At 61.4% G+C, this 21,673-nt stretch overlaps 9 protein-coding genes across 9 annotated transcripts; 6 read left to right on the plus strand and 3 right to left on the minus strand.

Annotated features, from left to right (window-relative positions):
* Positions 1-837: 837 nt before the first annotated feature.
* On the plus strand, positions 838-2,455 carry PLICBS_008394 (uncharacterized protein; the record flags this gene model as incomplete). The annotated part of the gene is made up of 5 exons (XM_018324090.2): positions 838-1,149; positions 1,212-1,298; positions 1,360-1,494; positions 1,552-2,056; positions 2,121-2,455. The coding sequence occupies 5 exons, from the start codon at positions 838-840 to the stop codon at positions 2,453-2,455; spliced, it is 1,374 nt and encodes a 457-aa protein (XP_018177269.1).
* Positions 2,456-3,552: 1,097 nt separating this feature from the next.
* On the plus strand, positions 3,553-4,509 carry PLICBS_008395 (uncharacterized protein; the record flags this gene model as incomplete). Its single annotated transcript, XM_065601386.1, has 1 exon — positions 3,553-4,509. The coding sequence occupies one exon, from the start codon at positions 3,553-3,555 to the stop codon at positions 4,507-4,509; it is 957 nt and encodes a 318-aa protein (XP_065457458.1).
* A 206-nt stretch (positions 4,510-4,715) lies between these two features.
* On the minus strand, positions 4,716-6,830 carry PLICBS_008396 (uncharacterized protein; the record flags this gene model as incomplete). Its single annotated transcript, XM_018324088.2, has 4 exons — positions 4,716-5,293; positions 5,360-5,952; positions 6,008-6,197; positions 6,263-6,830. The coding sequence occupies 4 exons, from the start codon at positions 6,828-6,830 to the stop codon at positions 4,716-4,718; spliced, it is 1,929 nt and encodes a 642-aa protein (XP_018177267.2).
* Positions 6,831-7,301: 471 nt separating this feature from the next.
* On the plus strand, positions 7,302-7,798 carry PLICBS_008397 (ubiquinol-cytochrome c reductase core subunit 1; the record flags this gene model as incomplete). Its single annotated transcript, XM_018324087.2, has 3 exons — positions 7,302-7,414; positions 7,532-7,646; positions 7,724-7,798. 3 exons carry the CDS (start codon positions 7,302-7,304, stop codon positions 7,796-7,798), a joined length of 303 nt encoding a protein of 100 aa, XP_018177266.1.
* A 639-nt stretch (positions 7,799-8,437) lies between these two features.
* Positions 8,438-11,082, plus strand: PLICBS_008398 (uncharacterized protein; the record flags this gene model as incomplete). The annotated part of the gene is made up of 7 exons (XM_065601387.1): positions 8,438-8,468; positions 8,556-8,678; positions 8,734-8,801; positions 8,859-8,987; positions 9,038-9,249; positions 9,471-9,783; positions 9,838-11,082. The coding sequence occupies 7 exons, from the start codon at positions 8,438-8,440 to the stop codon at positions 11,080-11,082; spliced, it is 2,121 nt and encodes a 706-aa protein (XP_065457459.1).
* Positions 11,083-11,384: 302 nt separating this feature from the next.
* On the minus strand, positions 11,385-12,441 carry PLICBS_008399 (uncharacterized protein; the record flags this gene model as incomplete). The annotated part of the gene is made up of 3 exons (XM_018324085.2): positions 11,385-11,494; positions 11,552-12,276; positions 12,353-12,441. The coding sequence occupies 3 exons, from the start codon at positions 12,439-12,441 to the stop codon at positions 11,385-11,387; spliced, it is 924 nt and encodes a 307-aa protein (XP_018177264.2).
* A 913-nt stretch (positions 12,442-13,354) lies between these two features.
* PLICBS_008400 (uncharacterized protein) lies at positions 13,355-18,208 on the plus strand (the record flags this gene model as incomplete). Its single annotated transcript, XM_018324084.2, has 1 exon — positions 13,355-18,208. One exon carries the CDS (start codon positions 13,355-13,357, stop codon positions 18,206-18,208), a length of 4,854 nt encoding a protein of 1,617 aa, XP_018177263.2.
* Positions 18,209-18,866: 658 nt separating this feature from the next.
* Positions 18,867-20,267, minus strand: PLICBS_008401 (26S proteasome regulatory subunit rpn6; the record flags this gene model as incomplete). The annotated part of the gene is made up of 3 exons (XM_018324082.2): positions 18,867-19,873; positions 19,934-20,016; positions 20,086-20,267. The coding sequence occupies 3 exons, from the start codon at positions 20,265-20,267 to the stop codon at positions 18,867-18,869; spliced, it is 1,272 nt and encodes a 423-aa protein (XP_018177261.1).
* Positions 20,268-20,878: 611 nt separating this feature from the next.
* On the plus strand, positions 20,879-21,659 carry PLICBS_008402 (mitochondrial matrix cochaperone; the record flags this gene model as incomplete). The annotated part of the gene is made up of 2 exons (XM_018324081.2): positions 20,879-21,166; positions 21,228-21,659. The coding sequence occupies 2 exons, from the start codon at positions 20,879-20,881 to the stop codon at positions 21,657-21,659; spliced, it is 720 nt and encodes a 239-aa protein (XP_018177260.2).
* Between the last annotated feature and the right edge of the window lie 14 nt (positions 21,660-21,673).

A 21,673-nucleotide genomic window follows, 5' to 3' on the forward strand; every position in this document is an offset into this window, starting at 1 on the left:
GTTTCTGCACAGAAGAGTGATCGACGCCGCTCGACGCTAGCCGCAACCTTGTCCCGCGCCCTGCGATTCTCTGCAGTCTGCACGGGTCTGGAGTCAGCGAGAGCCGGCCGGCTTTCCAACAGGGCTGAATATGCCGCGAGACGAGCAGGACATGTTGTCGCAAGGATGGCAAGGATGGCAAGGACTGGGCTGAGCTGTCACTTGGCGGCACAACGTCTCTCTCTGGACCGGCACGCCACCTGGCAGAACAGAAGGCATCCTCAAAGGCTCGAACCCTCGCCCACCGCCATCAGACGGGCGATCGAACCCACCGACCGAACCCACCGAAGAAGCCCCCACAGCCCTTACCGGCCGGGCGTCGTCAACCACAGCGCAGCCCCAAGCCGCGTTCCAGGGACCTCCCACCCTCCTTCCGGCAGGCGACAGCGCAACGAACTAGGCTCGCCGCGGGCTGGCAGCAGAAGTGGCGCGTTGCGTGGCCCACTGGGCTGAACCGCCGCAGCCCCTCATGGCCGCCGCGCAAGAGGGCATGATGCCATGGTAGCCGGGGTATTGATGGCCCGGTTCACTGCCACTCTTACGGTTCTGGCATCAACTCTCCGACCAGGGGGCTTCCGGCTGTCGTCGTCTCCCATTTAGACTCGCTCGCAGGGCTGGATTGATTGGCTACACGTGACGGGCCATGGCCTCTTGCCGGGTCCGTTTCTGGTTTCGACCGTGAATGAGTCCATCGACTCTCCTCTGCCTCGCATTTCGCGATCGAACCCCGACGGGCGCGCACAGCGACTCCGCCAGCTCAGAACGCTCACCGCTCGCATACTCAGTGACATCGCAGCCATGGATTTGCAGCAGTTTTCGCCGGGTCTCTTGTCGTACCCAGAACCGCCCGAGTTCGACTATTCGTCGTTCCTCCAGGGCGAGGACATTCCCTTTCATGACCCGTCGCACGGTGGCCATTCCGGCGGGCACTTGTCCGAGTCGTCGGGCAAGCTGACGCCGCCCAGCTCCGGCTCCGACAACAGAAGCACGGCGAGCGGTGCCACGGACGCTGTCGCACGTCGGCAGCCGACGCAGAAGCAGAGGCTGGAGAGGCGGGGCCACACCAAGAGCCGCCGCGGGTGCTACAACTGCAAGAGGCGGCGCATCAAGGTATGCGAAACGCCAAGGCTTGTTCTGCACAGAAGTGAGTGGCCTTGCTGAGCATCGAGTAGTGTCAAGAGACTCGTCCGGCCTGCGGTCACTGCGTCAAGACCGGGCTCAAGTGCGAATACCCCTCCATGCCCCAAATCACACATCAGGTAAGACATGCGCGTCCACTTCCCGTGTAAAGTCTGTGACCGACATTGACGTTGGAAATAGCCTCACAATCAAATCCCCCTCTTCAGCTTGCAAGACATGCGCTTCTTCCAACACTTCCTAACGCAGTGCTACCCCCACCACCCACTAAAGCAGGAGGAGATCTGGACGCACGAGATCCCCTGCATAGCCCACAACGTATGTGGCAAATCACCTTGGATTGCTTAGGACAAGGCTGCTGACTCGGTTCAACAGCATGAATTTTTGATGCATGCGATTCTAGGATTTGCAGCGTCGTCACTCACATCCACGGATAGCAGCCTCGTGACGGCGGCGATGAACCACCGAATCAAGGCCATCAAAGCTATCAAGAAGCGTCTCACCGAGTCGTCGAGGACCGACACGACGTACGAGGAAGCCAACGCGCTCGTGGCGACGTGCTTCGCCCTGACATTCCAGTCTGTGAGCCTGGATGACGGGCTGGCGGAGTACATGACGTTCATACGCGGTATCCTGATCGTGGGCATGCAAATGATGTTCAAGGGCATAAAACCCGTATTCACGACGCTGTTCGACGACAAGCAAAACGAGCTGATGGCGCCGCTGATGCAGGACATGCCGCTGATCGAGCGGGGATGGGTGGACGGCGCGGTGGAAGCCATTTCGAATCTGCGGCCGCTCTGTCTCGACCCCATTGAGGTGGAGTACTATGAGCAGTTGATTGGGATTGCGGAGAAGTTGTATACGAACTCGTTTGACGGTGCGCCCCCCTGACTTATACGACGTCGTCTGGAATCTGGAGACTGACTTGGAGTCGAAAACAGCGTACAAGGCCAACTCGAGAGAGTATGCGTGGTGGATGATGCTGCCGCATGGTTCGTTCCAGGAGCTCATCAACTTTAACCGGCAGACGATTGTGTTGCTGCACACGCACTGGATCGCACTGGCGCAGATCATGGCGTTTATCACAGAGCGGGAGTATGACCTGCGAGAGAAGAAGCCTATCAAGCAGGATAACGATATGGATCCAGGGTTCGTGAGATGGCTCAAGTACCTCAACGCGCGGGTCGACTTCGAGCACCAGCTGTATAACCAGTGGCCGATGTGGGTCGACGAGCAGCTGGACCGGGATATGACGTTCTTCGGAAAGAGGTTGTGAGGAGTGTTGGCGATGGATCGACCTGGCTGTGTACGATACGGGCTCGCGGTCGTCTTCGGAGGGCGGCCGTGGTTTGGCGTTGGCAGAGGGCAATGTTGGTGGACTGAGTGTCTTGGTCAGGCAGGCACGCCCTGGGACGGGCTGTGCTCAATATCAGTGCCGCGATTCCGCAAGCCTGCGTGTGCCCATGTGACGTCGTGCGTCGAGCCGACGAATACGGCGGCGGACTTGGGTGGGCATCCTGCAGGACGGGAGTGCCGCTCCGGGCCCGCACGGACGGGCCGTGGACAAAAGCATGCACTGTCACGGTGTTCCTATCCCTGTCAGGGCGTTGAAACCCATCGTCACGGCCGATGACACGGGTCTTGGGAACATGGCTTGCATGGCTACAGCCTTTGTGCCTGGCTGGGCGCCTGCCAAAGGTCAGGTTGCACAGCCACCTTCTAGAAGGTTTTTGCCTCGCGATGCACCTGGGCCGCCGCCCGGCGCGGTCGCCTTCGCATCCGTCGTATTTTCGGCAGCGGGCCAATGGGGGCGGCTGCCGGCGGTGGCGGTACAGGGAGCTTAAAGGGTAAACGACGATTCCGAAGGGGGCGCCGTATTTCGCGTTGGGGAATTGCGGGTCCGGGCCCGGGGGAGAAGGGGGCGCGGGGGGCGCTGGCGCAGCCACCACCACCGCTGATGACTGGCTGTGAGCCAGTGAGCACCACTGGAACTTACAGGCAGGCGGGAGCTGGTGACGATCGGCGGGAATGCGATGCAGACGAGACTGTCGCCGGGGGAGATTTGGGTATATAGAGGGACGGACGGGACGTTGACTTGGGGGAGATATCTGAAAGGGCTTTTCTTGCGATACAAGAAGCAGCTTTGGCATACCAGCACCCGACATCTTTCACATTTCATCATCAACCTGATCCCACAGGAAGTGGTCTCCTCCTAGGGCCCCCGACTTACACGACATCAACCTCAACTCGAGACCCGAGCACATCACATATAAAGATACACTCATACGCCAAGAGCGCGCCTTTCGCATTTACGCAATCCACGCGGATCACTTCTACTACAAGTCAACGCCAGCGACAAACCCCGCCGCAGCAATGACGAGCGTCGAGGTTCACACTGCCGAGAGCAAGGCTTCTCTCCTCCGCCGCCGGCGCTCCTCCCTCCCGCCCGAGTATCAGGACGCCACCGACGGCGAGTACGTCGAGCTGCGCGGCTACGCGCCCTCGGCGACCACGTCGGTCGACTCCCTCCCCGCGTACGAGTCCGTCGCCAGCAACGACACACCATCATCGTCATCATCATCCGCGGCGGCTACTCCCGGGGCCACGGGCCTCGGCGCCGCCACCGCCGCCTTCCAGATCGACACGCAGGGCCTGCCGCTCATCGCGCTGCCCTTCCCGACCAAGCCGGTGCCCATCCCCGTCTACAGCGTGCTGCCCGACGGCGCCGTCGGCCCGCTGGCGTACGAGTCGCTGCGGACGACGCGCGGGTCCGGCAACTGCGTGCTGGTGCGCGCGGGCGACGAGCCCACCGACGAGCGCATCCTGTGCAGCACGACGTACCGCTTCGGGCCCAACCGCCCGCCGCGCATCGAGCTGCTCGGCGACGTGGCGTGCGACGAGGTCTACGAGGTGCACAACCGGGGGTGCCACACGCGCGCGCAGGACATGCGCACGCACCTCGGCACCTTCCAGTGGCGGTACGCGAGCCGCGCGGAGCGCAAGGCCGCGGGCGCCAACAGCCTGCTGGTGCTGGACCTCGTCACGACGGTGGCGCTCGCGGGGGGCAACAAGACGGAGGAGCGGCGGCGGCGCGTCGCGCAGCTGGTGCGCAACGAGGAGCTGCGCACGGGGGGCACGCGCGGGAGCACGGCCGGCAACGGCGGGCGCTTGACCATGGACCTGCGCGGGTGGTCGGACACCAAGGGCGCGGCGCACCAGATGGAGGTGTTTGTCATTGCGAGCTGCATCACCATGCTCAAGAAGGAGGTGGACCGCCGGAGGATGCACCAGATGATTGTCATTATGGGCGCTGCATCTGGCGGCTCGTAAACGTGGGAGGAGGCCGTGGCCCTGGAATATTCCAAGATTGGACTGACGGACGGACGGATGATTGAATGCAGATACCTCTTTTGTTTTTGTTAGCAAGTTGTCAACCTCAGGGGACCCATAGACGGGATCTCTTTTGTCTCTCACTTTTTGAATAATACCAAATACGCCACCAATGTCTTTGTCTAGTTGTATGAGCCTAGGGTCCTCTAGACCGCCGTCTTGTCGTGCCTGTCGAGCTCAAAAACGTCTGCGTCTCGAACGCCCGGGGCATCGGGCTCTGCCAGCGCCACCTTTTCCATGTCCTTCTTGCTGCATCTCGCCAGGTACCGCACGTGGCAGCCCTCCTTCTCGCCGATAAACGGATCGTCCGTGCACGAGTCGCCAAACAGCTCCACGATGAGGACCCAGGCCGACAGCCCTAGGGTCGTGCCGATGAGCTCGAGCGAGTCGAGCGAGTGCGCCAGCGGCAGCAGAAACATGATGATGCAGACGGCGACGCGGTTCGCCAGCCTGTACCGCTTCGCCCAGCGGAGTGTGGCCGGGGCGCGGTGGTCGTGGCTCAGCGAGATGGCCGTCATGGAGAGCAGTGCGATGGCGAGGCCCTGGCAGTAGAAGAAGCGGACGGCGTTGCCGAAGTGGTCCTCCGAATGCGCCGAGTAGGGCTCCGCGAGCTCCGCGGGGTTGGCGTCCGCCACGTCTGAAGCCAGGACCAGCGTCGTGAGGGCCGAAGTGGCTACGATGTAGCCCATGATGAAGGGCAGGTGGGCAAACTGCCAAAGAATAGCTGCCGAAGTGTCAGCCCAAGCACATTGTATGTAGATGTTTGTTTTCTTGTGAAAGTATGACTTACCAGTATTGGCGGACCGACGGATTGCATGCAAATTGAGGTTCTTCCCATCGACGTCAAAGTAGATCCAGTTGAAGATGAAGGCCTGGACCAGTCCCATCACAGCCTTCCCCAGGAACGCATTGATGCTGTACCCGCCGCCGCTCTGGAACAAGATGCTGACCACCGAGTATCCCAGCACAAGAGACACAAACGCGTTCATCCGCTCCACCCTGTGCTCAATGTTCATGGCCGGGTAGAACTCGAAGAAGCGGTTCAGCCGGGCGCCCAGCCTCGAGTCCTGGCCGTGGGACCGCGCCCATCGGAACAGCGAGGTCGAGATGCCCGAGCCGAACAGGTCGAGGGCAATGGCCGTCCAGATGAGCCCCAGCCGCGCGGGCATCTCCACGTGAATGCTGGCGATCCAGAGCGCGGCCGGGACGAGTATGTTGAAGACGTTGCAGATCATGACGCCCTTGACCATGGGGAGGGTGAAGGCGGTGATTGCGAAATGGAGGGCGGCGAAGATGCGCGCCGCCAGATAATAGGCTACAAGCTGCACGTAAGTATTCGTACTTGGGTCCTCGCTGAAGCTGTTTATCATGTTGGTCGTGAATCTGCTCGATTTAGCGTTTGGTCCGCCGTCACCGTCTCAGGGATGAGGTCACGTACGCAAGCAAACAGGCAATCATGAAGAGGATTTCCAGCCTGGTAAAGACGTCGTCTGACTCGAACCAGCTCAGGGTCAGTGTGATGTCTGTCCACACCTTCCACGACATGATGAAGGTGACGGAGAAGCGGAGCAGCTCGTAGCCGTTGGGCTCCTCCGTCATGTGCTCGCCGTTGGTGTGGATAATTCCAACTGCATCGAGTTAAGTCAAGTCAGAAGAGAAATCACAAAAAGCAGGTCTGGCTGTCTCATCTCACCGTAAAGAAGATCAAAGAAGAGCTCAATGGCCATGACCTCGGTCTGCTCTGAAGCCCGCCACAGCAGCCCGCGATGGAACCATTGCTTGACGACGGGCTTCTTGAAGAGCTTGGTGGTCTCGGCGGGACGCGCCTCCTCCGAGAAGACGGAGGCGCTCGAGGAGCCCGGACCGTCGCCGCCGTGCTCGCTGTCGTAGGCGCGCATCGCCGCGTCGAAGCCAAACTTGCCAAAGTTGCTGCCCAGTCCGGATTGCTGGTTGGAAAGGCGCTCCAGCTCGGCCGTGACGGAGTTGAGCTGGTCGTTGACGTCTTCCCACTCGTCAAAGGCGGGCCCGTGGCGGCTCCGCAGCGCTTCCTTGCGGCGCTCATGATGCTCCCGCGACTGTTGGAGGTAGTTGGCGTGCTCTGTAGACCCCTGGATCACCACCTCGGTCTGGAGCTCTTGGTTGTTGCTGTACTTTCGTCGCAGGGCGTCAATGTCCTCGGGCAGCGAGACTATGACCTTCTTGCCGTCTGGGAGGGTAAACTCCTGCGGGCGGCGACGCCTCCCCCTTGGTGTCGTCGACATTGCGGGCCGTGGACGAGTCTACGTCTCAACAGAGCGTTCAAAACTTCAAGTTGAAAGAGCTTGCTCAAGGCTGGTGCCAGCATGAGGAATCCAGACACAGGAGCCAAGATCGACGAAGCCTCTGCCAGAGGGCTGTGCAAGGCACCGAGCCGCAAAAGAGCGTATGGAACACGTCGAAGAATAAGAAGAAAAGACCCTTCCCCTGCTGCCCTCGGTCATGTTAAGCTTTTGTCCCTGCAGCTAACGGCTGCTCCATATCGGCCGCTGGCCAGAAAGCCAATGTGCAGCATGGCGTCGAATTAATCCCATCTGGGCATCGCCATACTACAGCTTGCCAGGGTTCAGCTGGGCTGAGAGTCAGGCTGGCAGCCAACAGTGGGGAAGCCGTGCTGAGACAGCGCTTTGTCAAGTCACGTGCCGCCACGGCCAGATCTGAATGCCTCAGGCCCCACCGGCTTGACCCGGGCCGCGATGAATTCTGGCGAGCGTTCCGTCGGCAACATCACCACCCCCAATCCTCAACCCCGAACGCAACCTCTCAATTCCGCCAAGATGACTGCTGCGTGGAAAGCCGCCGGCTTGACGTACGTCAATTGACACCCCCCGAGCGCCGACCGCGATTTTACCCCTCCCCACGCGCCGCGAGCCGACGAGCGAAAGACGGGGTGTTGCAAGAAGCTAACGAGGCCTCGCCGAAACAGTTACAACCGCTACCTGGCCATCGCGGCCCGCGCTGTCCGCCGCAGCCTCAAGGAGGACAAGAGAATCGCCGCCGAGCGCCGTGGCGAGATGGAGCTGCGCTTCGCTAAGTGGCAGGTACGTCGCCGACGCACGCCGAGGGGACGGGACGGGTCGCGTGGGCTCGCAGCTAACGCCTAAATTACCGCACGCAGGGTGGCAAGCAGGGCGAGATCAAGGACCTCGCCAGCGCCAACACTGCCGCCATGGCCGAGAGCGCCTCCTCCTAATCGAATCGATCCATGAGAAACTGAGCGGAGGATATTGGGGGCGTGCGACGTGTTGAAGTCGAAGGACGGCGGCGGATGCATTCGAAGCGATAGACAAGCACGGCGAGGCTGGGTAGCTCGGTCCCGTGGCGCCTCTACCCTTGTAACATAACGATTGCTGCAATGAACAACAATCTACCAGGAGGCAGACGACCCCTTGAAATTGTCTTGGTGACGGTGACTGGTGTGCGGTTGTTCAAGATTGGCGGGCTTACGACCTAACGTGTCGTGCCTCGACGTGATGCTCGACTGCAGGCCAGTGAATAGTATTCGGGTGCATTTTGCGTGAAACCACCAAGTATTGGTACTAGTAGAATTGATTTCGAAAATGAAATTCATGGGACCGATGTCGTCGGTGACGCAGCTGCCGGCGTTGACTTTTGCTTTGCCGTGGTCTTAGGCGGAGGAGGCCCCTCTGTGACACAGTCATTCCAGCGCCCGCGCTTTGTCACTCACTCACACTCAGTCACTCACCAACTCCAACCCGCCAGCCAAGCTCCCCCCCATCGCTTTCCGTCTCACCACAGCAGCCGCAGCCGCAGGAGCAGCAGCAAACGCAGCCACCCATGGGGGGCCTATTATAGCAGCACGTCCCTCGAAATGGCCGACTATGGCATAGGTGCAACGGACGGTGCGTTCGCGGGTCCCGGCTGCTCCCGCCGCCGCCGCCAAAATTTCCCCCAGGTCGGGTCTGGTCTGGTCTGACACGCCGCAACAGAGATCGCGAGGCTCTCGCTCGGCCAGGATGTTGCCGAGCCAGAGCCGTCGCCGCCGCCCAACATCACGAGCCCCGGCATAGTCGCCGTCGACATAACGCAAAAGTTTGCCCAGGCTGCGAAGAGTAAGAGACGAAGAATCCCTCGCGCGTGAACGTTGCTGAAATGTATCCCTCGCAGCCCTGGCGCCGGGTGAGCTGGTTAAAGATGGCTTCTTCACGCTCTTCGAGTCTGTCTCGGCCCTTGAGGTTTGTTTTAACCCGCTGGCCATCAGCATATGGACGTGCCCGTCTGACCAAAAGCAGATCATGGACCCAAAGATGGACAGCGGTTGCGTCAAGCCTGGGGATGAGTTTGAGGAGCTGTTCGACGTATCACGTGCGCTGGATCCTCAGGAGGTCCTCGGTGTCATGGACCAGCTGCTTTGCCATGAGGTTGGCTCTCTCTCGAAGCTTGTATTGTCGCTCGTCTCACACTTGTTCAGATGTCCTGGCACATGGGGTACCCTCTGGCACAGACAATCCTTACCAGCGTCTACGTCGAGGCCCTCCTGATGCCCGTCCCTTCCTCGATAGACCAGGCCTACTTTGTTCGCCATGGGAAGCTCGACGCCAACCGACAGCCGATGCTCCAGGTCCTGAGAGCGTATTGTCTTGGCATGCTCAAAGCATGTGGCTATGTCAATGAACGCATCAAGTCGGAGCACTTCTACGAGGCATGCTAACCGGAACTCTTTGAACGACCAACCGACGCTGACTATGGATCCAGGAAGAGGATTTCGTCACAAACACGTATCATCGCACACTCCTCATCAATATACCCACAAGTGTTATCCAACAGGCATTGGCTGAAGCAAAGGGCCTCCTCACCTCACAGCGTGCCTCAATCGGAGAGGAGCTGACTGACGCTCTCACAAGTCGTCTAGAGCTGCGGCGGATCTTTTTGGACGCAGCCGAGTGCCCCCAGCATGTCAAGGACGCAGCAAAGGCACGGCAGCCCTGGGAAGAGGCCCAAGCTGTGTTGCCTAAGATAAGCGCGACCCACGCCCTGGCCAAGCCGGTCGACGAGGCCTTCAGCGCAAAGCTGCAGCGGAAGCTCGCGAGCACCATGCCTCCGCGGCCGATAGTCGAGCTAGGATTCGACGACGCATTCGGCCACTTGAGCCGTCTCTTTGCAGATGGATTGGAAGTCATCAGTATCCTCGACTATGTCGACTCCCAATGTCTCCTGGTGAGCCGCCTCACCAAAGACGCTAGTATTGCACAGTATACTGACAGTCGGTAGACCTTTGTCCTTACATTCCAGGCCAAGAAACCTCAGCCTTTGGTCTATGTGAGAACACTGCTGCAGACCTTCCTATTCAACGCCATGGAAATCCTGGGATCCATGAGCATCCGCCAACTCCTCGACGATGACTTTTCAATCATTTCCCTGCCCGCAAGCGTACTCCTGGACCGCGTCAACGACGAGATCGAGGCCGTACAAGATCCGCGGTTCGCCATGTCCCAGCAAATGGAGTTCTTCAGACAACGAGCGGCCCAGCCGTTTCTGGACATTCTCAGGACCGCTTGCCAGAACAGGAGCCGGGTACGACGGACGCTATGCCACACCATCCGGGAGTGGGAGAGTCTCCAGGTCGAGGCCGAGGAAATTGACCAGATATTGCAAGTCAAGACAAAGGAGAAGCCCATGGTGCATCAGCCATCGATGAGCGCCCCGCCCGTTGAGTCGTATGCGCTGTCATTATCATCCTGGACCTACCTCTACAAGCTGCGGCAGATGGAATGGATCGTGCAGCTGGGCTTCGAGTTAGAGGTATATCAACCGGATGAACTAGGCGGGATGTACTGGTACCTCAACTACCTATCCAAATCCCGCCTGCAGCATTCGGAGCGCATCAAGGGGTTCATCGTTCACAAGGCCGAGGAGGCACGATCTCAGCCGCAGAGACCCGACCCTATGGCCGACGAACAGCTGCAGAAATCACTTGCCCACACGCGATTGTCTCTTCTGGACGCCGCCGTGACGTGGGAGCTTTCTGACGCGCTGTGCTGCCTGTACACGGTCTTGGGCCGCCTCGACTTGGTCAAACCGCCTCCCAGGCCGTATAGCAACGACGACCTGCGGTACGACCTGCGCATGAAGCCCTTTGTGGCCGTCGGCTTCCCCGCACTACCCAACTTTCACGAGTTCACCGCAGGCGTGACGCAGTCAGAGTCTTCGTCGCAGGAGCTGTTAGAGTACGCAGAGAGGGCCGCGGCGGGTGCCAAACGGGGCTACGAGGCGCTGAGCAAGCTGTCGGCCAAGGAATCTTTCTCAGTAGGCTCGCACACTCGGTGGGCTGCGTCGGTTAAAGGCGCCCTGCGGTCGACCATAGCCGCGGGCATCGCGATTTCTAGCGTGCAAAAGGCACTGTCGAGGCAGACTTCCAAGGGTGGCCCCCTGGGCATCAAGGCCGAGGTACCGACCCCTGACAAGGCATATCACGAGTGGTGGATCGTGCCAAAGATTGTTCCGGTGGCGCCCTAAGATGGGTGCCGCGGAGGCTTTACAGTACATAATAAAGTCCACATTGGTCTATAACGACTATTGTAGCGATATGTATCTTGTGGTATCCAACCCCGAGCCCAATCTTTTCTTACGCCTCTCTTCTCCGTGGTATCTGACTCCCTCTGGCATATGTCATCATACAAGCGCATCGTCTTGATAAAGACGACGTCTTTAAATATCCACTGGCTTTGCTCTCGGAGCTTAGTGGTATTGTCTGGTTTGCGGGCCCCTGCTTGCAAGGTAGCGGTGCGCGCATGGGGCCACTGGTGTTTGTAAGAGGCTTACGCGCTCTTGCGGGAGCGGAGCCTGACGGTCTGCTCGTACAGGACGTCCTTGAAGGCGAACAGGAAAGCTGCCGTCAGGACGCTCTGCGTGACCTTGGGGCCGATGCCTGAGAAGCAACTGGTTAGCATCCCGTACACAGAAAATATGCAGAAGCTTCGCTTACCCTTGTAGAGGCCGGCATAGCCCTCCTCCTTGATGACGCGGTTCAGGGTCTGCGACATGCCCTCCTTCTTCTTGCCGTGGGCGGCAACGTGCATCTGGCTCTTGACCGTGATGTAGGGGTAGGTGACGCTGGTAGCAAAGAGCTTGCCGAGGGCGCCGAGGAAGAAGGCGATGGTGGGCGTCATCTTCCTCCTCTTCTCGACGGCGTTCTTCATCTGCTCGAAGAGGGTGTACTGGAGGATGGGGTTGATGACGAGCACCAGGGCGGGGATGACACCCGCGAAGAGGGCCTGGGGGCCCTCGTTCTTGAGCAGCGCCATGAGGGTGCCGATGGTGGAGGGCGCCTTGGTGCGCTTGACGGTGCCGGCCTCGACATCGCCGTCGACCTCGGCGTCCTGCTTGCGGGTCGTGACGCGCGTGTTGACGACCCAGATGGGGTTGGTGATGATGACGGTCGCCGAGCCGGCGATGGCGCCCGCGATCATGGACTCGATGGTGGAGAGCTTCTTGCTCGCGCGGGCGCGCTCAAAGCTGGCGCGGGTCCACTCGTACCAGTAGTAGTAAACGAAGTTGGTGACGCTGATGCCGAAGAGTGCGGAGTTGATGCCGGAGTACAGGCCCGGGACGCCCTCGCGGGCAATGATCTTCTGGACGGCCTCGACGAACTTGGTCTCTGCCTTTTTGGACTCGACCTGCGCCCGCGTCGACAGCGTGATGAGCGGGTACCTGGGGTGGACGGTGTCAGTGTCTGCGCCGGCGCAAGAGTGTCAGGCGATTAGCCGGGGCCGGTGGGCCAACGCACGTCAGGACCATGGAGAGGATGCCGCCGCCAGCGCCGGCGAGGGCGTGGGCGACATTGTCGTTCTGCGGGATGGGGGCCTTGGCTGCCATGGCGATGACGGGCTGCAGAGGATGATGATGATGGTGATAGTGGTGGTTGAGGCGGTTGGGGTGAGGGAGTGACGATGGGGTGAGGCTATCCGCGAGGGCTCGAGGTCGCAGTGACAGACAGGCAGTTCAGAAGGAAAAGAAAAGGGAAAAGGGAGGAAAGGGCGTCAGTTCAAACCCGCGAGCACCCGAAGCCGAGTTGGAGTCCCAAGATATTTAACAGACGTGAGGGCGAAGATCAATCGAATTCCGCAGTGGTTCCCCCTTGCTCGAGCCGAGGTCCCTTGTGGCTTTGGTGGTGGTCACTGGTGGGATGAGCATCCAAGAAGCCGACTGGGCTGGGCGGGACGCCAGGCGGGATGTCGCGTCCCACTTTTTGCGTCTCTCGAGAAGTGCGGGCGCCGAGATGAAGTCATGCGCTGTGCCGACCGCACCGTTCTATCCCGCGGAAGCCCGGCAGTGGGACGGATGGGCGTCGGGTGGGCGTGGGTGTGTGTGGTGGAAGACGCCGGGCGCGCTGGCTCGCATGTGACCGCCATTTCTGGACAAGAGTTGCCTACCCGGTAGTGGAGCCCTGCTCCCGCAACGACTGGATCTCCTCGTCCCAGACAACGCTGGGCACTAGTCCCGGTCGGGCGCAAAGTAAACACCAAAAAAACTCCCCACCACACCGCACCCCCGAACCGTGCGAGGACTGTGAGAATGTCGCACGCGCTCTGCAGCGACGCCACGCACGCTTGAGCTGCTCAACCCTATCTGGCCCATCCCGCGCGCCGCCACCACCACCACCACCACCCCGCGCTCGCTGGTGTCCACCACTGGTCCTCGCAAGCGAGCGACAACATTCCATGTCTGACGAAATCGATAACCCTCCGCCGTCGACGACCCTCACGCGCCGCCGCCGCCGCCGTCACCAATGCCCCGGCCGCGGTACTCCGGCTCCCAGCCCGAATCCTTCAACCTGCGCTGGCACAGCGTCGTCGACCCTGCCACGCCCAGCGCCGACATCATGTCGTCGCCGGATCCCCTCAACGACCAGACCCTGCCCGGCGGCGACTTCTTCGCGCCCCCCTCGTCGGCGGCCACGCGCCGCGTCACGCGCAGCCAGCGCTCCCAGCGCTTCCTCGCCCTGAGCAGCTCCCCGCGCAAGCAAATGTTTGAGCTGCAGGTCGGCGACAGGAGATCCCCCCAGCGCCTGCTCGTCACCGTCGAGACCGAGGACGGCGCCGACGCGTCTGCCGTCGTCGCGCCCGGCAGCAGCAGCGCCATCGGCCCCCGGCGCAAGCTGTTCCAGTCGCCGACCCCCCGTTCCGCGACGCGCCGCCGCAAGACGCCCGCCGTCACCACCACAACCGTGCCTCTGCGCGATACCACCGAAGAGGCAGACGTCCTCGGCGACGCGCCGATGACGCCGAGGCGAAGGGGCCGTCCGCGCAAGTCAAACGGCACACCCATGCCCAGCGCGGCCAAGAGGCGAGCTGGCACCCCTGCCAAGTCCAGGACGCCGCGACGCCCTCGGACCGCGCAGACCGACGACGAAGACCCAGCCATGTCCGAGGCCAGCATCGCTCCTACACCCAAATCCGGCAAACGGGGACGGCCGCGAAAGAACCCCGCGCCCGAAGCCCCAAGCGAGACCGGCACGGAAACCACCCCAGGCGCAACAAGACAGAGCAAACGAAGGCGACATGCGCTCGCGCCCGAGGAACTGGTTGAGCTCGCCGATGCGGCGGCAAATCAGAGCCAACCGCAACTGTCCACCGGAGCCGGGGCGCCGAGCGAGAACGAGATGGAACTCGTGGCCGCGCCGTCGGAAGCCGCGAGCTACGCGCCAATGGCAGAACCGGTGTCGGACGACGATGAGCCGGGGCCGGATATGTGGATGGATGCGCTCGACGATGATGCGACACCAAGAGCGGCGACGCAGGAGCCACAACAACCACCAGCACCAAGTTCCCCAACTCCGCGGCGTGCCTCGAAATCACCACGGCATGTACGAAAGCAGAGTGAAAACAGGGGTAACAGCTCTCAGGCGGGCGACTATCTCGACCTTGTCCCCGCGCCGAGCGACGTATCCTCTGTCAACGAACCCATGGGTGCCACCAACGATACCATTGCACAAGGAGAGGATTTTAGCATGATTTTTATGGATTCGATCCCGTCATTACAAGGGTTTTTTAACAGCTCTATCCCGCCTAGAGCGCCAGCCGCCCAAGAAGAGGAGCTCGGCGAAGAGACGAGCCTCATCATCAACAACACGCTCGAAACCTTGCGGCAGAGCGTTGTGCAAAGGGAAACCTCCGATCAGGTTGCGGCGCCAGAACCGGAAAAGGAGGCCACTGCTGCGCAGCTGGACTCTCCGCATTCCGAGCTTCCCCGTCGAGGATCTGAACCGCGCCATGATGATCAGGAGGATGATTTGGCCATGGATCTGCCTCAGCAAGAAGAAGACGCGGGGTTGGAAGCAGACGAGGATGAGCTGGCTTCAAAAGAGCCTTCCCCTACCTTGCCGCGACTTCGGAGCTTTGCGAGACCTACTCCGGCTCCCAGATGGTCCAGCAGCCCTCGAAAAGGCCCTGCGTCTTCTCCGCTCCGATACCGTGTGCTCAGAGCCACAACACAACAGGCCCAGGGTTCTCCATCCCCTCGGAAGGTCGCCACAACGGGCACTCCTCGATCGGGTCGCGCAAAGGGAAGATCCCCACGTGTCGATGCCGAGGCGTCAAACGCGTACGATGATTCGTTCTCCGAGATTCCACAGGACATCCTTGAGGCGGCTACGCCAGGGAGGCATCTTGCGACGGCACAGCACGAATCTGACGATGAAATGGAAATGGACGAAGTACAAGACCATGGTGACTCACCGGAGGTGGAGGAAGACGAGCTGCAGGAAGCCTACCAAGAGGCGGCAGCGGAGCAGTTGCGATCAGACGAAGCAGAGGTTCGTCGCGAGGAGACTATGCGCAGCAGTCCTGAAGTCGACTACGACCACGAGCAGGAGATGGAGATGAATGAACAGGAAGCCGATCACGAGGATGGGTTGGAGGTGGAGGACCACGACCATGAGCATGAGCTAGACATGGAATCGGCTGAGCAGGAACAGGAGCACGAGCAAGAGCTGCATGCTCCATCTGTGGGCAGTTCAGCTGCACGGTCCGATGCTGGGCGTCTGCCGACACCAGACGACACCCTCTCACAGCCGGATGCCGAGGACCAACCCGAGCTCGAACGGTCAGTCCGAGGGTCTACGGCGTCCTCGAAGCTGGCCTCGCCTATGCAATCCCGCATTGGCAATGCGGCGTCTACCGGTGCGGCGCTCAGCCTGGCCGAGATTGACCCTGACAATCACCCAGAGCCTCTCGAAGAGGAACAAGAAGAGCCGGAACAGTCACCAGAGGGGGCAGCTGCTGTGTCGGAGCACTCAGTCGAAGCCACCCCAGTCCATCAAATCTCATCTCCCATGCAAGAGCCGCACTCGCTGCAGCAAGAGACCTTGCAGGACAAGACAATCCGGCCTGCTCTATCCGCTATTGTCAGGGCCGGGCGAATGCTCCAGAGCATCACCTCAGATCCGCCATCGCCAGAAGGCCGTGAGAAGCAGCTGGGCAGCCCTTTCAGGAGCTCCGGCAGTAAGGAGTCGTGGAACGGCTCACGGGACAGTCAAAACAGCCAGCACAGGAGCAAGAGTCCGCAGCATCACCTTCTTCAGCCAATGGCCTTCAGCGAGCCCGCAGGTGCCTCGAGCAGCCCGGCGAGAGAGGTTGACGTGGGACAAGAGCCTGAGGACGAGCCTGAGGACGAGACCCATGCGGATGAGACGCACGGTGACTCGGCGGCATCACCTACTGGAGGCAATGCTTCGCTGGAGAAACAACAGCGGCCTCGCTCAAGGGAGTCCGCGGCGAGCTCCATCCGGATATCCCCCGCGAGCGAGGCCATGAGCTGGGTCGTGCGAGAAGGCCCCATCAGCCCACGCTTGAGGGGCGACGTTCCGCTGCAGCACGCCTCCCACTCGTCGACCATCGGCGCGGTTAAGAGCTCCGCGTCCCACGGACAGCCCGACGAGGCCGTGGACGAGCCCGACGAGCTGAGCACGGGCGTGCGAGACGATGAGACGGACATTTGGGAGCTCGAGGCCCTGCGCGAGTCGCCACCCAAGCCGACGACTCGGCAGCAGCCGTTTGGGAAGAGAACCACCACGGCGGCTAGCCTACGCCGTCGCGGGATGGCGAGCCCCTGGAGGAAGAAGCCTGCAGAAGTTGCAGCACGTCTGGTGGCCAAGGACACTCCTGCCGTCCCTGAGAAAGAGCAGGCCGCACCGCAGGCACAGCCCAGCGAGGCGGACGAATATTCGCTGCTGAGGGCGTCAAAGCAGCAAAAGGACGACGCGGCCGCAGCAGCGCATCTCGAGTCGGCGTCCAAGCAGGCCAGCCGCTTTGAGCTGTCGTCCTTCTTCTCCTCTCCCGCTGCCATTCCAGGCATGTTGGCGCAAAAGTTCCTCCCAGCAAAGGCTGCCGCTGCCACAACCAGCAAGGGCAAGCCAGACCAGCCGGCGTCGGCGCAGCAAGCCACAGCCATGCCGACGAGCTCCATGTTCCCCCAGATACCACAGAAGGAGTTTCATCCCAGCAGCAGTCCGCGCAGGGACCTGTTCTCGCCAGCCCGCTCTCAGCCGGCCCCCGCTGTCGAGGCACGGCCACCGCCGCCACGGCCAGCACCCGCCGTCGTTGTTGCCGACTCTCCCGCCGACGAGGAGTCGTCGTCTCCCGCGACCCCAGAGAGGATCCCCGTGCCAATCACGGTGGCGCAGAAGCAAAACTTCACGCCCCGACCCCGGCAGGCCAGCCAGACCTTCTTCCAGCCGTCGTCGCAGCGCACCAACACGGAGACGCCGCCCAGGATGCAGCTGTCCCACGAAGACATCCACCGCTGGCAGCAGGAAACGTCCAACGCCAGCGAGCAGTCCTCGCCCCGCCACCGTGATGGTCTGCTCCGGCCCCTGCCTCCCAAGAACGCCTCGCCGACAAAGTCGAGCCTGCGGTCGCCCCTGAAGCCTCGCACCCCCGGACGAGTCGTCGAGTTTACGAGCAGCGTCCTCTCGCCGGCGGAGCAGGCCCGGGTGCGCCAAGAGCGCCGCATTTCTCACTCCTTCCTGTCCGAGCAGCAGCAGCAGGAGGACTCCGAGGCGGCCGCTCCATCTGTCGGCTCCAGCTCGGCGGCTGCTGCGGCGGCCGTCGACACAGAAGATAAAGAGAACAGCACTTCCAACAGCACCAGCGACGAGACGGAGGACCTCTTCATGAGCGACGCGGTGGCCTTCCAGCCACCACCACCACCACCGGCCCTCCAGAAGCAGACACCGAAACGGGCGGGCCGAGGGCAGCAGCTGCGGCAACGACAGCAGCAGCAGCAACAGGAGGAGAATGATGATGATGGCCCCCTCTCGCTCTCCGTCTGGAGCCGCAGGCACTGGCTCCTCCTCGACGCCATTCTGCAGCGCCGGCGCCAGGCCCCCCTGGGCACGCCCTACCCGCGCCGGGCCGACCGCTACCTCGGCAAGACGGTCAAGAGCCAGGGCGAGGCGATGCGGCTCGAGCGCTGGCACCTCGACTGCGTCGACGCCTTCCGCGCCCAGGTCGGCGGCTGGGACGAGGGCGCCCTGGCCAAGCGCCTGTTTGCGCTCATCCTGGGCGAGGAGCAGAGGAAGAGGGCCGCCGCGGCCGAGGGGACGACTGCCATGATGCCCGCCGGGAGGGTCATGTTTCACTGACGACGAAGATGACACACACACACACACACACAAATCTTGTTTATGATAATTGGCGTTCGTCTTTTCTCTTGGTTACTGGGCCTTGCCTTGCCTTGCCTTCTGCCTCGGCTTGGCTTGGCTCGGCTTGGCCTAGTAGGGACCTGAATTTGGCAGTGTCGGTTTTACTTGTTACACTCGTTTACTGGGTTCTGAGCGTTTCACAACGGGAGACGCATCATGAGGCGAGGCGTTTGTTATCAGCGGTTTCCAACAAATGTTTGGGGAGTATGATGTTTTTTGGTTGCTTTTTTGGTTTCCGAGATACCACCTTCGTATCATTTTTCTGTCCGTCTGCCAGGCTGGATAAGGGCAAAACGTAGCTACTTGTTTGGAGATACCTTACTTGCCATTGTACCCTGGTTCGTATGAATCGTTGAAGCCAATACCCATCACATTACATCGCATCGCATCGCATCACGAGCAGTGCCTCACCACAAGGTGGGTGCTCTCGAGCAAGGCTCACGAAAGGGCGGATGAGGATGCAAGCGCAACTGTTTTGCACGCCACGCCACGCAGCTCGTCGGGCGAGCCCTTCTTGAACGCCGCATATCTACCGGTGACATAATACAATACAAAAAGACACCCGCTATCCCGGTCCCCCACGTCTCCAGCCGGCCGTCTACTCGAGCATGGACGCCTGGTTCGTGTACAGCACGTCCACGACGTTGCTCAGCTTCTCAATGGTGGCCAGGGCCGCGTCGTACGACTCGTCGCGCTGCGTCTCGTCAAAGATAATGAGGCAGCCCGCGCCCTGGTCCAGCACGCCGATGATGACCTTGTCGAGGATCATCTGGGACAGCTTGCGCTCGACCTGCTGGGTGTCGAGGCCAACCATCTTGGCGATGTGGTCGATCTCGACGCGAGAAAAGGGCTCGATGACCTTGATGAGGTTCTGCTCGAGCATGGCGTCGTAGAGGCGGCGCAGGTGGTTGCGGATGAAGGCGTCGCTGCCCAGCTCGTAGCGGTACGACGACAGGGCGCGCTCGTACTCCTCGAGGGAGCGGTTCGAGTGCGCGCGGGCAATGGCCTTCATGGCCTCGAGGTTCTTGCCGGCGTACTTGACAGCCTGCTTCGAGGCCATGAGCTGGTTGACGTCGTCGACGAGGTTGAGCATGATCTTGCACAGCAGCATGTACTGCAGGGCGGCCTGGGCCTTGGCGCTCTCGTCGAGACTGTGGTAGCCGTCGAGGGCCTCGATGAAGTAGGAGAAGGCCGTGTTGAAGTCCTTATCTTCGGCGTGGAGCATGCCGCTCTGCATGTCGAGGTTGGCCTGCAGCATGGGCGGCGTGTAGACGCTGGCGGCGCTCGTCCGGGCCGTGGTGAGGGCGGCGCGGGCCTTGGGGATGTTGCCAAGGGCGTGGTAGACTCTGGACTCGAGGAGCTGGACCTCGACGAGGCGGAGCTTGTCGTCGAGGCGCTTGAGCTCACGCAACAGGCCGTTGATGAGGGTCAGGGCATCGTAGTAGGATTGCTTGGTCATGTAGAGGGCGACCAGGCGGACCTCGAGGTCCTGGCGCTGGAAGGCGCGACGCTCGGCCGTGGCCCATTCGATGCAATCTTTTGTGACGTAGACCTCGGTGTCGGTGCTGTTTGGGATATCCTTGAAGAGGTCGAGCAATTGCCGGACTGAGGGAGCGCGCAAGTCAGCTACTTGGACCATGTGAGAGTGTCAAGGTCCGCACGCACCGAGCTTTGAAGACTTTGCCTTGGCAAAAGAGGAAAACACGGAGCGGCTCTCGCGCACCAAGTCTACCAGTTCTTGCGTCTTCCTGTCCGGGTGTCAGCGGTCCAATCTCTGCGAGCTTCCACGGTGGCACGGCGCGGTGGAGGAGACGCACTTCTCGTCCCTGTAGAGCTCGCCCAGGCTTATCAAGGCCGTCTCGTATTCTCTGGTGGCGGCATCGGAAGTCGCCTGGGGCGCCTTGGAGGTGATGTCTTTGTAGATGGCCTCTGCCTGCCGGGGATCCGTCTTGGCCAGCTTCTGGGCTTCCTGGACCCGGCTCGAGTCGCCGGCCGCCATTGTGGATGTGTGTGTGTTCTTCGGGCGGACGGGCGGGTGCGGCGAAGGAGGAGGAGTGTGTGAGAAGTGCGAGAGGTGGCACGCGAGTTGGGGCTTTGCTAGATCAGTCGCCGCTGCGTCGTCGGTAGATGCAGGGAGCGGACTGTTTGGTAACGGCTGGTGATGGTGGTGGTGATGGTGATGGTGCAGTCCAGTGTCTGAGCTGTCGGCGTCCAGCCTCGTTGGTGGTGCAGCAGGTAGCCACAGCGCGCGTCAGCCACTGGGGCACCCCCGGCGACGCAGGCCAGGCAGTCAATGGCAGCTCCCGGAAAACCGGGGCGCCGAGCTCCCTTCCAACCTTCCTTCCTCCCACAGCGCCGGCTTCCTTCCGCTTCTAGCGAGCGCCCTGTGGCGGACCGTCGTTGATCCGCCGCCTCCCCTGCGCCCGCCTCCGGCGCCCGGCGTTGAAATTTCAGCGTCCGTCTTGGGCCGATCCCAAGCTGTCTCTGCTGCCTTTGCCGCTCACGCGATAGCTTCCCCTTCGTCCTCCCAGCCGTAAAAGAGACGAATTGACCGCCATTCCGACCCCCAGATACCCTTTTCGACCACACATTTCCCCTCGCCTAGCCACAATGCTCCGACAGGTCCTCTCCTCCTCCTCCAGAGCTCTGCGCTCCGCCCCCAGGCTAGCCGCCGGCAAGCCCATGCTGCGGTCCCAGTTCCAGTCCGCTATGCCGTCACCGCTCGTCGCCCGGGCAGCCCAGCCCTCCGTCGCTCGCTGGTACAGTGAGGCCAAGGAGGCGCCGGCCGAGGGTGAAAAGGACAAGCCCGAGGCCAAGGAGGAGGCCGGCGAGGCCGATGCGCTGTCCGAGCTCAAGAAGACGCTCGAGACTAAGGAGAACGAGGCCAAGGAGTGGAAGGTTCGCGCCCCCTGCCCTGTCGCAAATAATCATAGACCAGGTGCTTACAGAGAGGAAATAGGACAAGTGCCTGCGCACCGTCGCCGACTTCCGCAACCTCCAGGACCGCACCGCGCGCGAGGTCAAGACGGCCCGCGACTTTGCCATCCAGAAGTTCGCCAAGGACCTCGTCGAGAGCGTCGATAACCTCGACCGCGCCCTCACCACCGTGCCCGCCGACAAGCTCGACGCCGCCGTCAACCAGGACCTCGTCAACCTCTACGACGGCCTCAAGATGACCGAGAGCATCCTGCTCCAGACGCTCGCCAAGCACGGCCTGGAGCGGCTAGACCCGGATGGCGAAAAGTTCAACCCCAACGAGCACGAGGCCACCTTCATGGCCCCGCAGCCCGACAAGGAGAACAACACCGTCTTCCACATCCAGCAGAAGGGCTTCAAGCTCAACGGCCGCGTTCTTCGCGCTGCCAAGGTCGGCGTCGTCAAGAACAGTTAGACGACTCGCAGTCA

Source organism: Purpureocillium lilacinum, assembly GCF_023168085.1.
Source record: "Purpureocillium lilacinum CBS 284.36 DNA, scaffold_6, whole genome shotgun sequence".
Lineage (NCBI taxonomy): Eukaryota > Fungi > Ascomycota > Sordariomycetes > Hypocreales > Ophiocordycipitaceae > Purpureocillium > Purpureocillium lilacinum.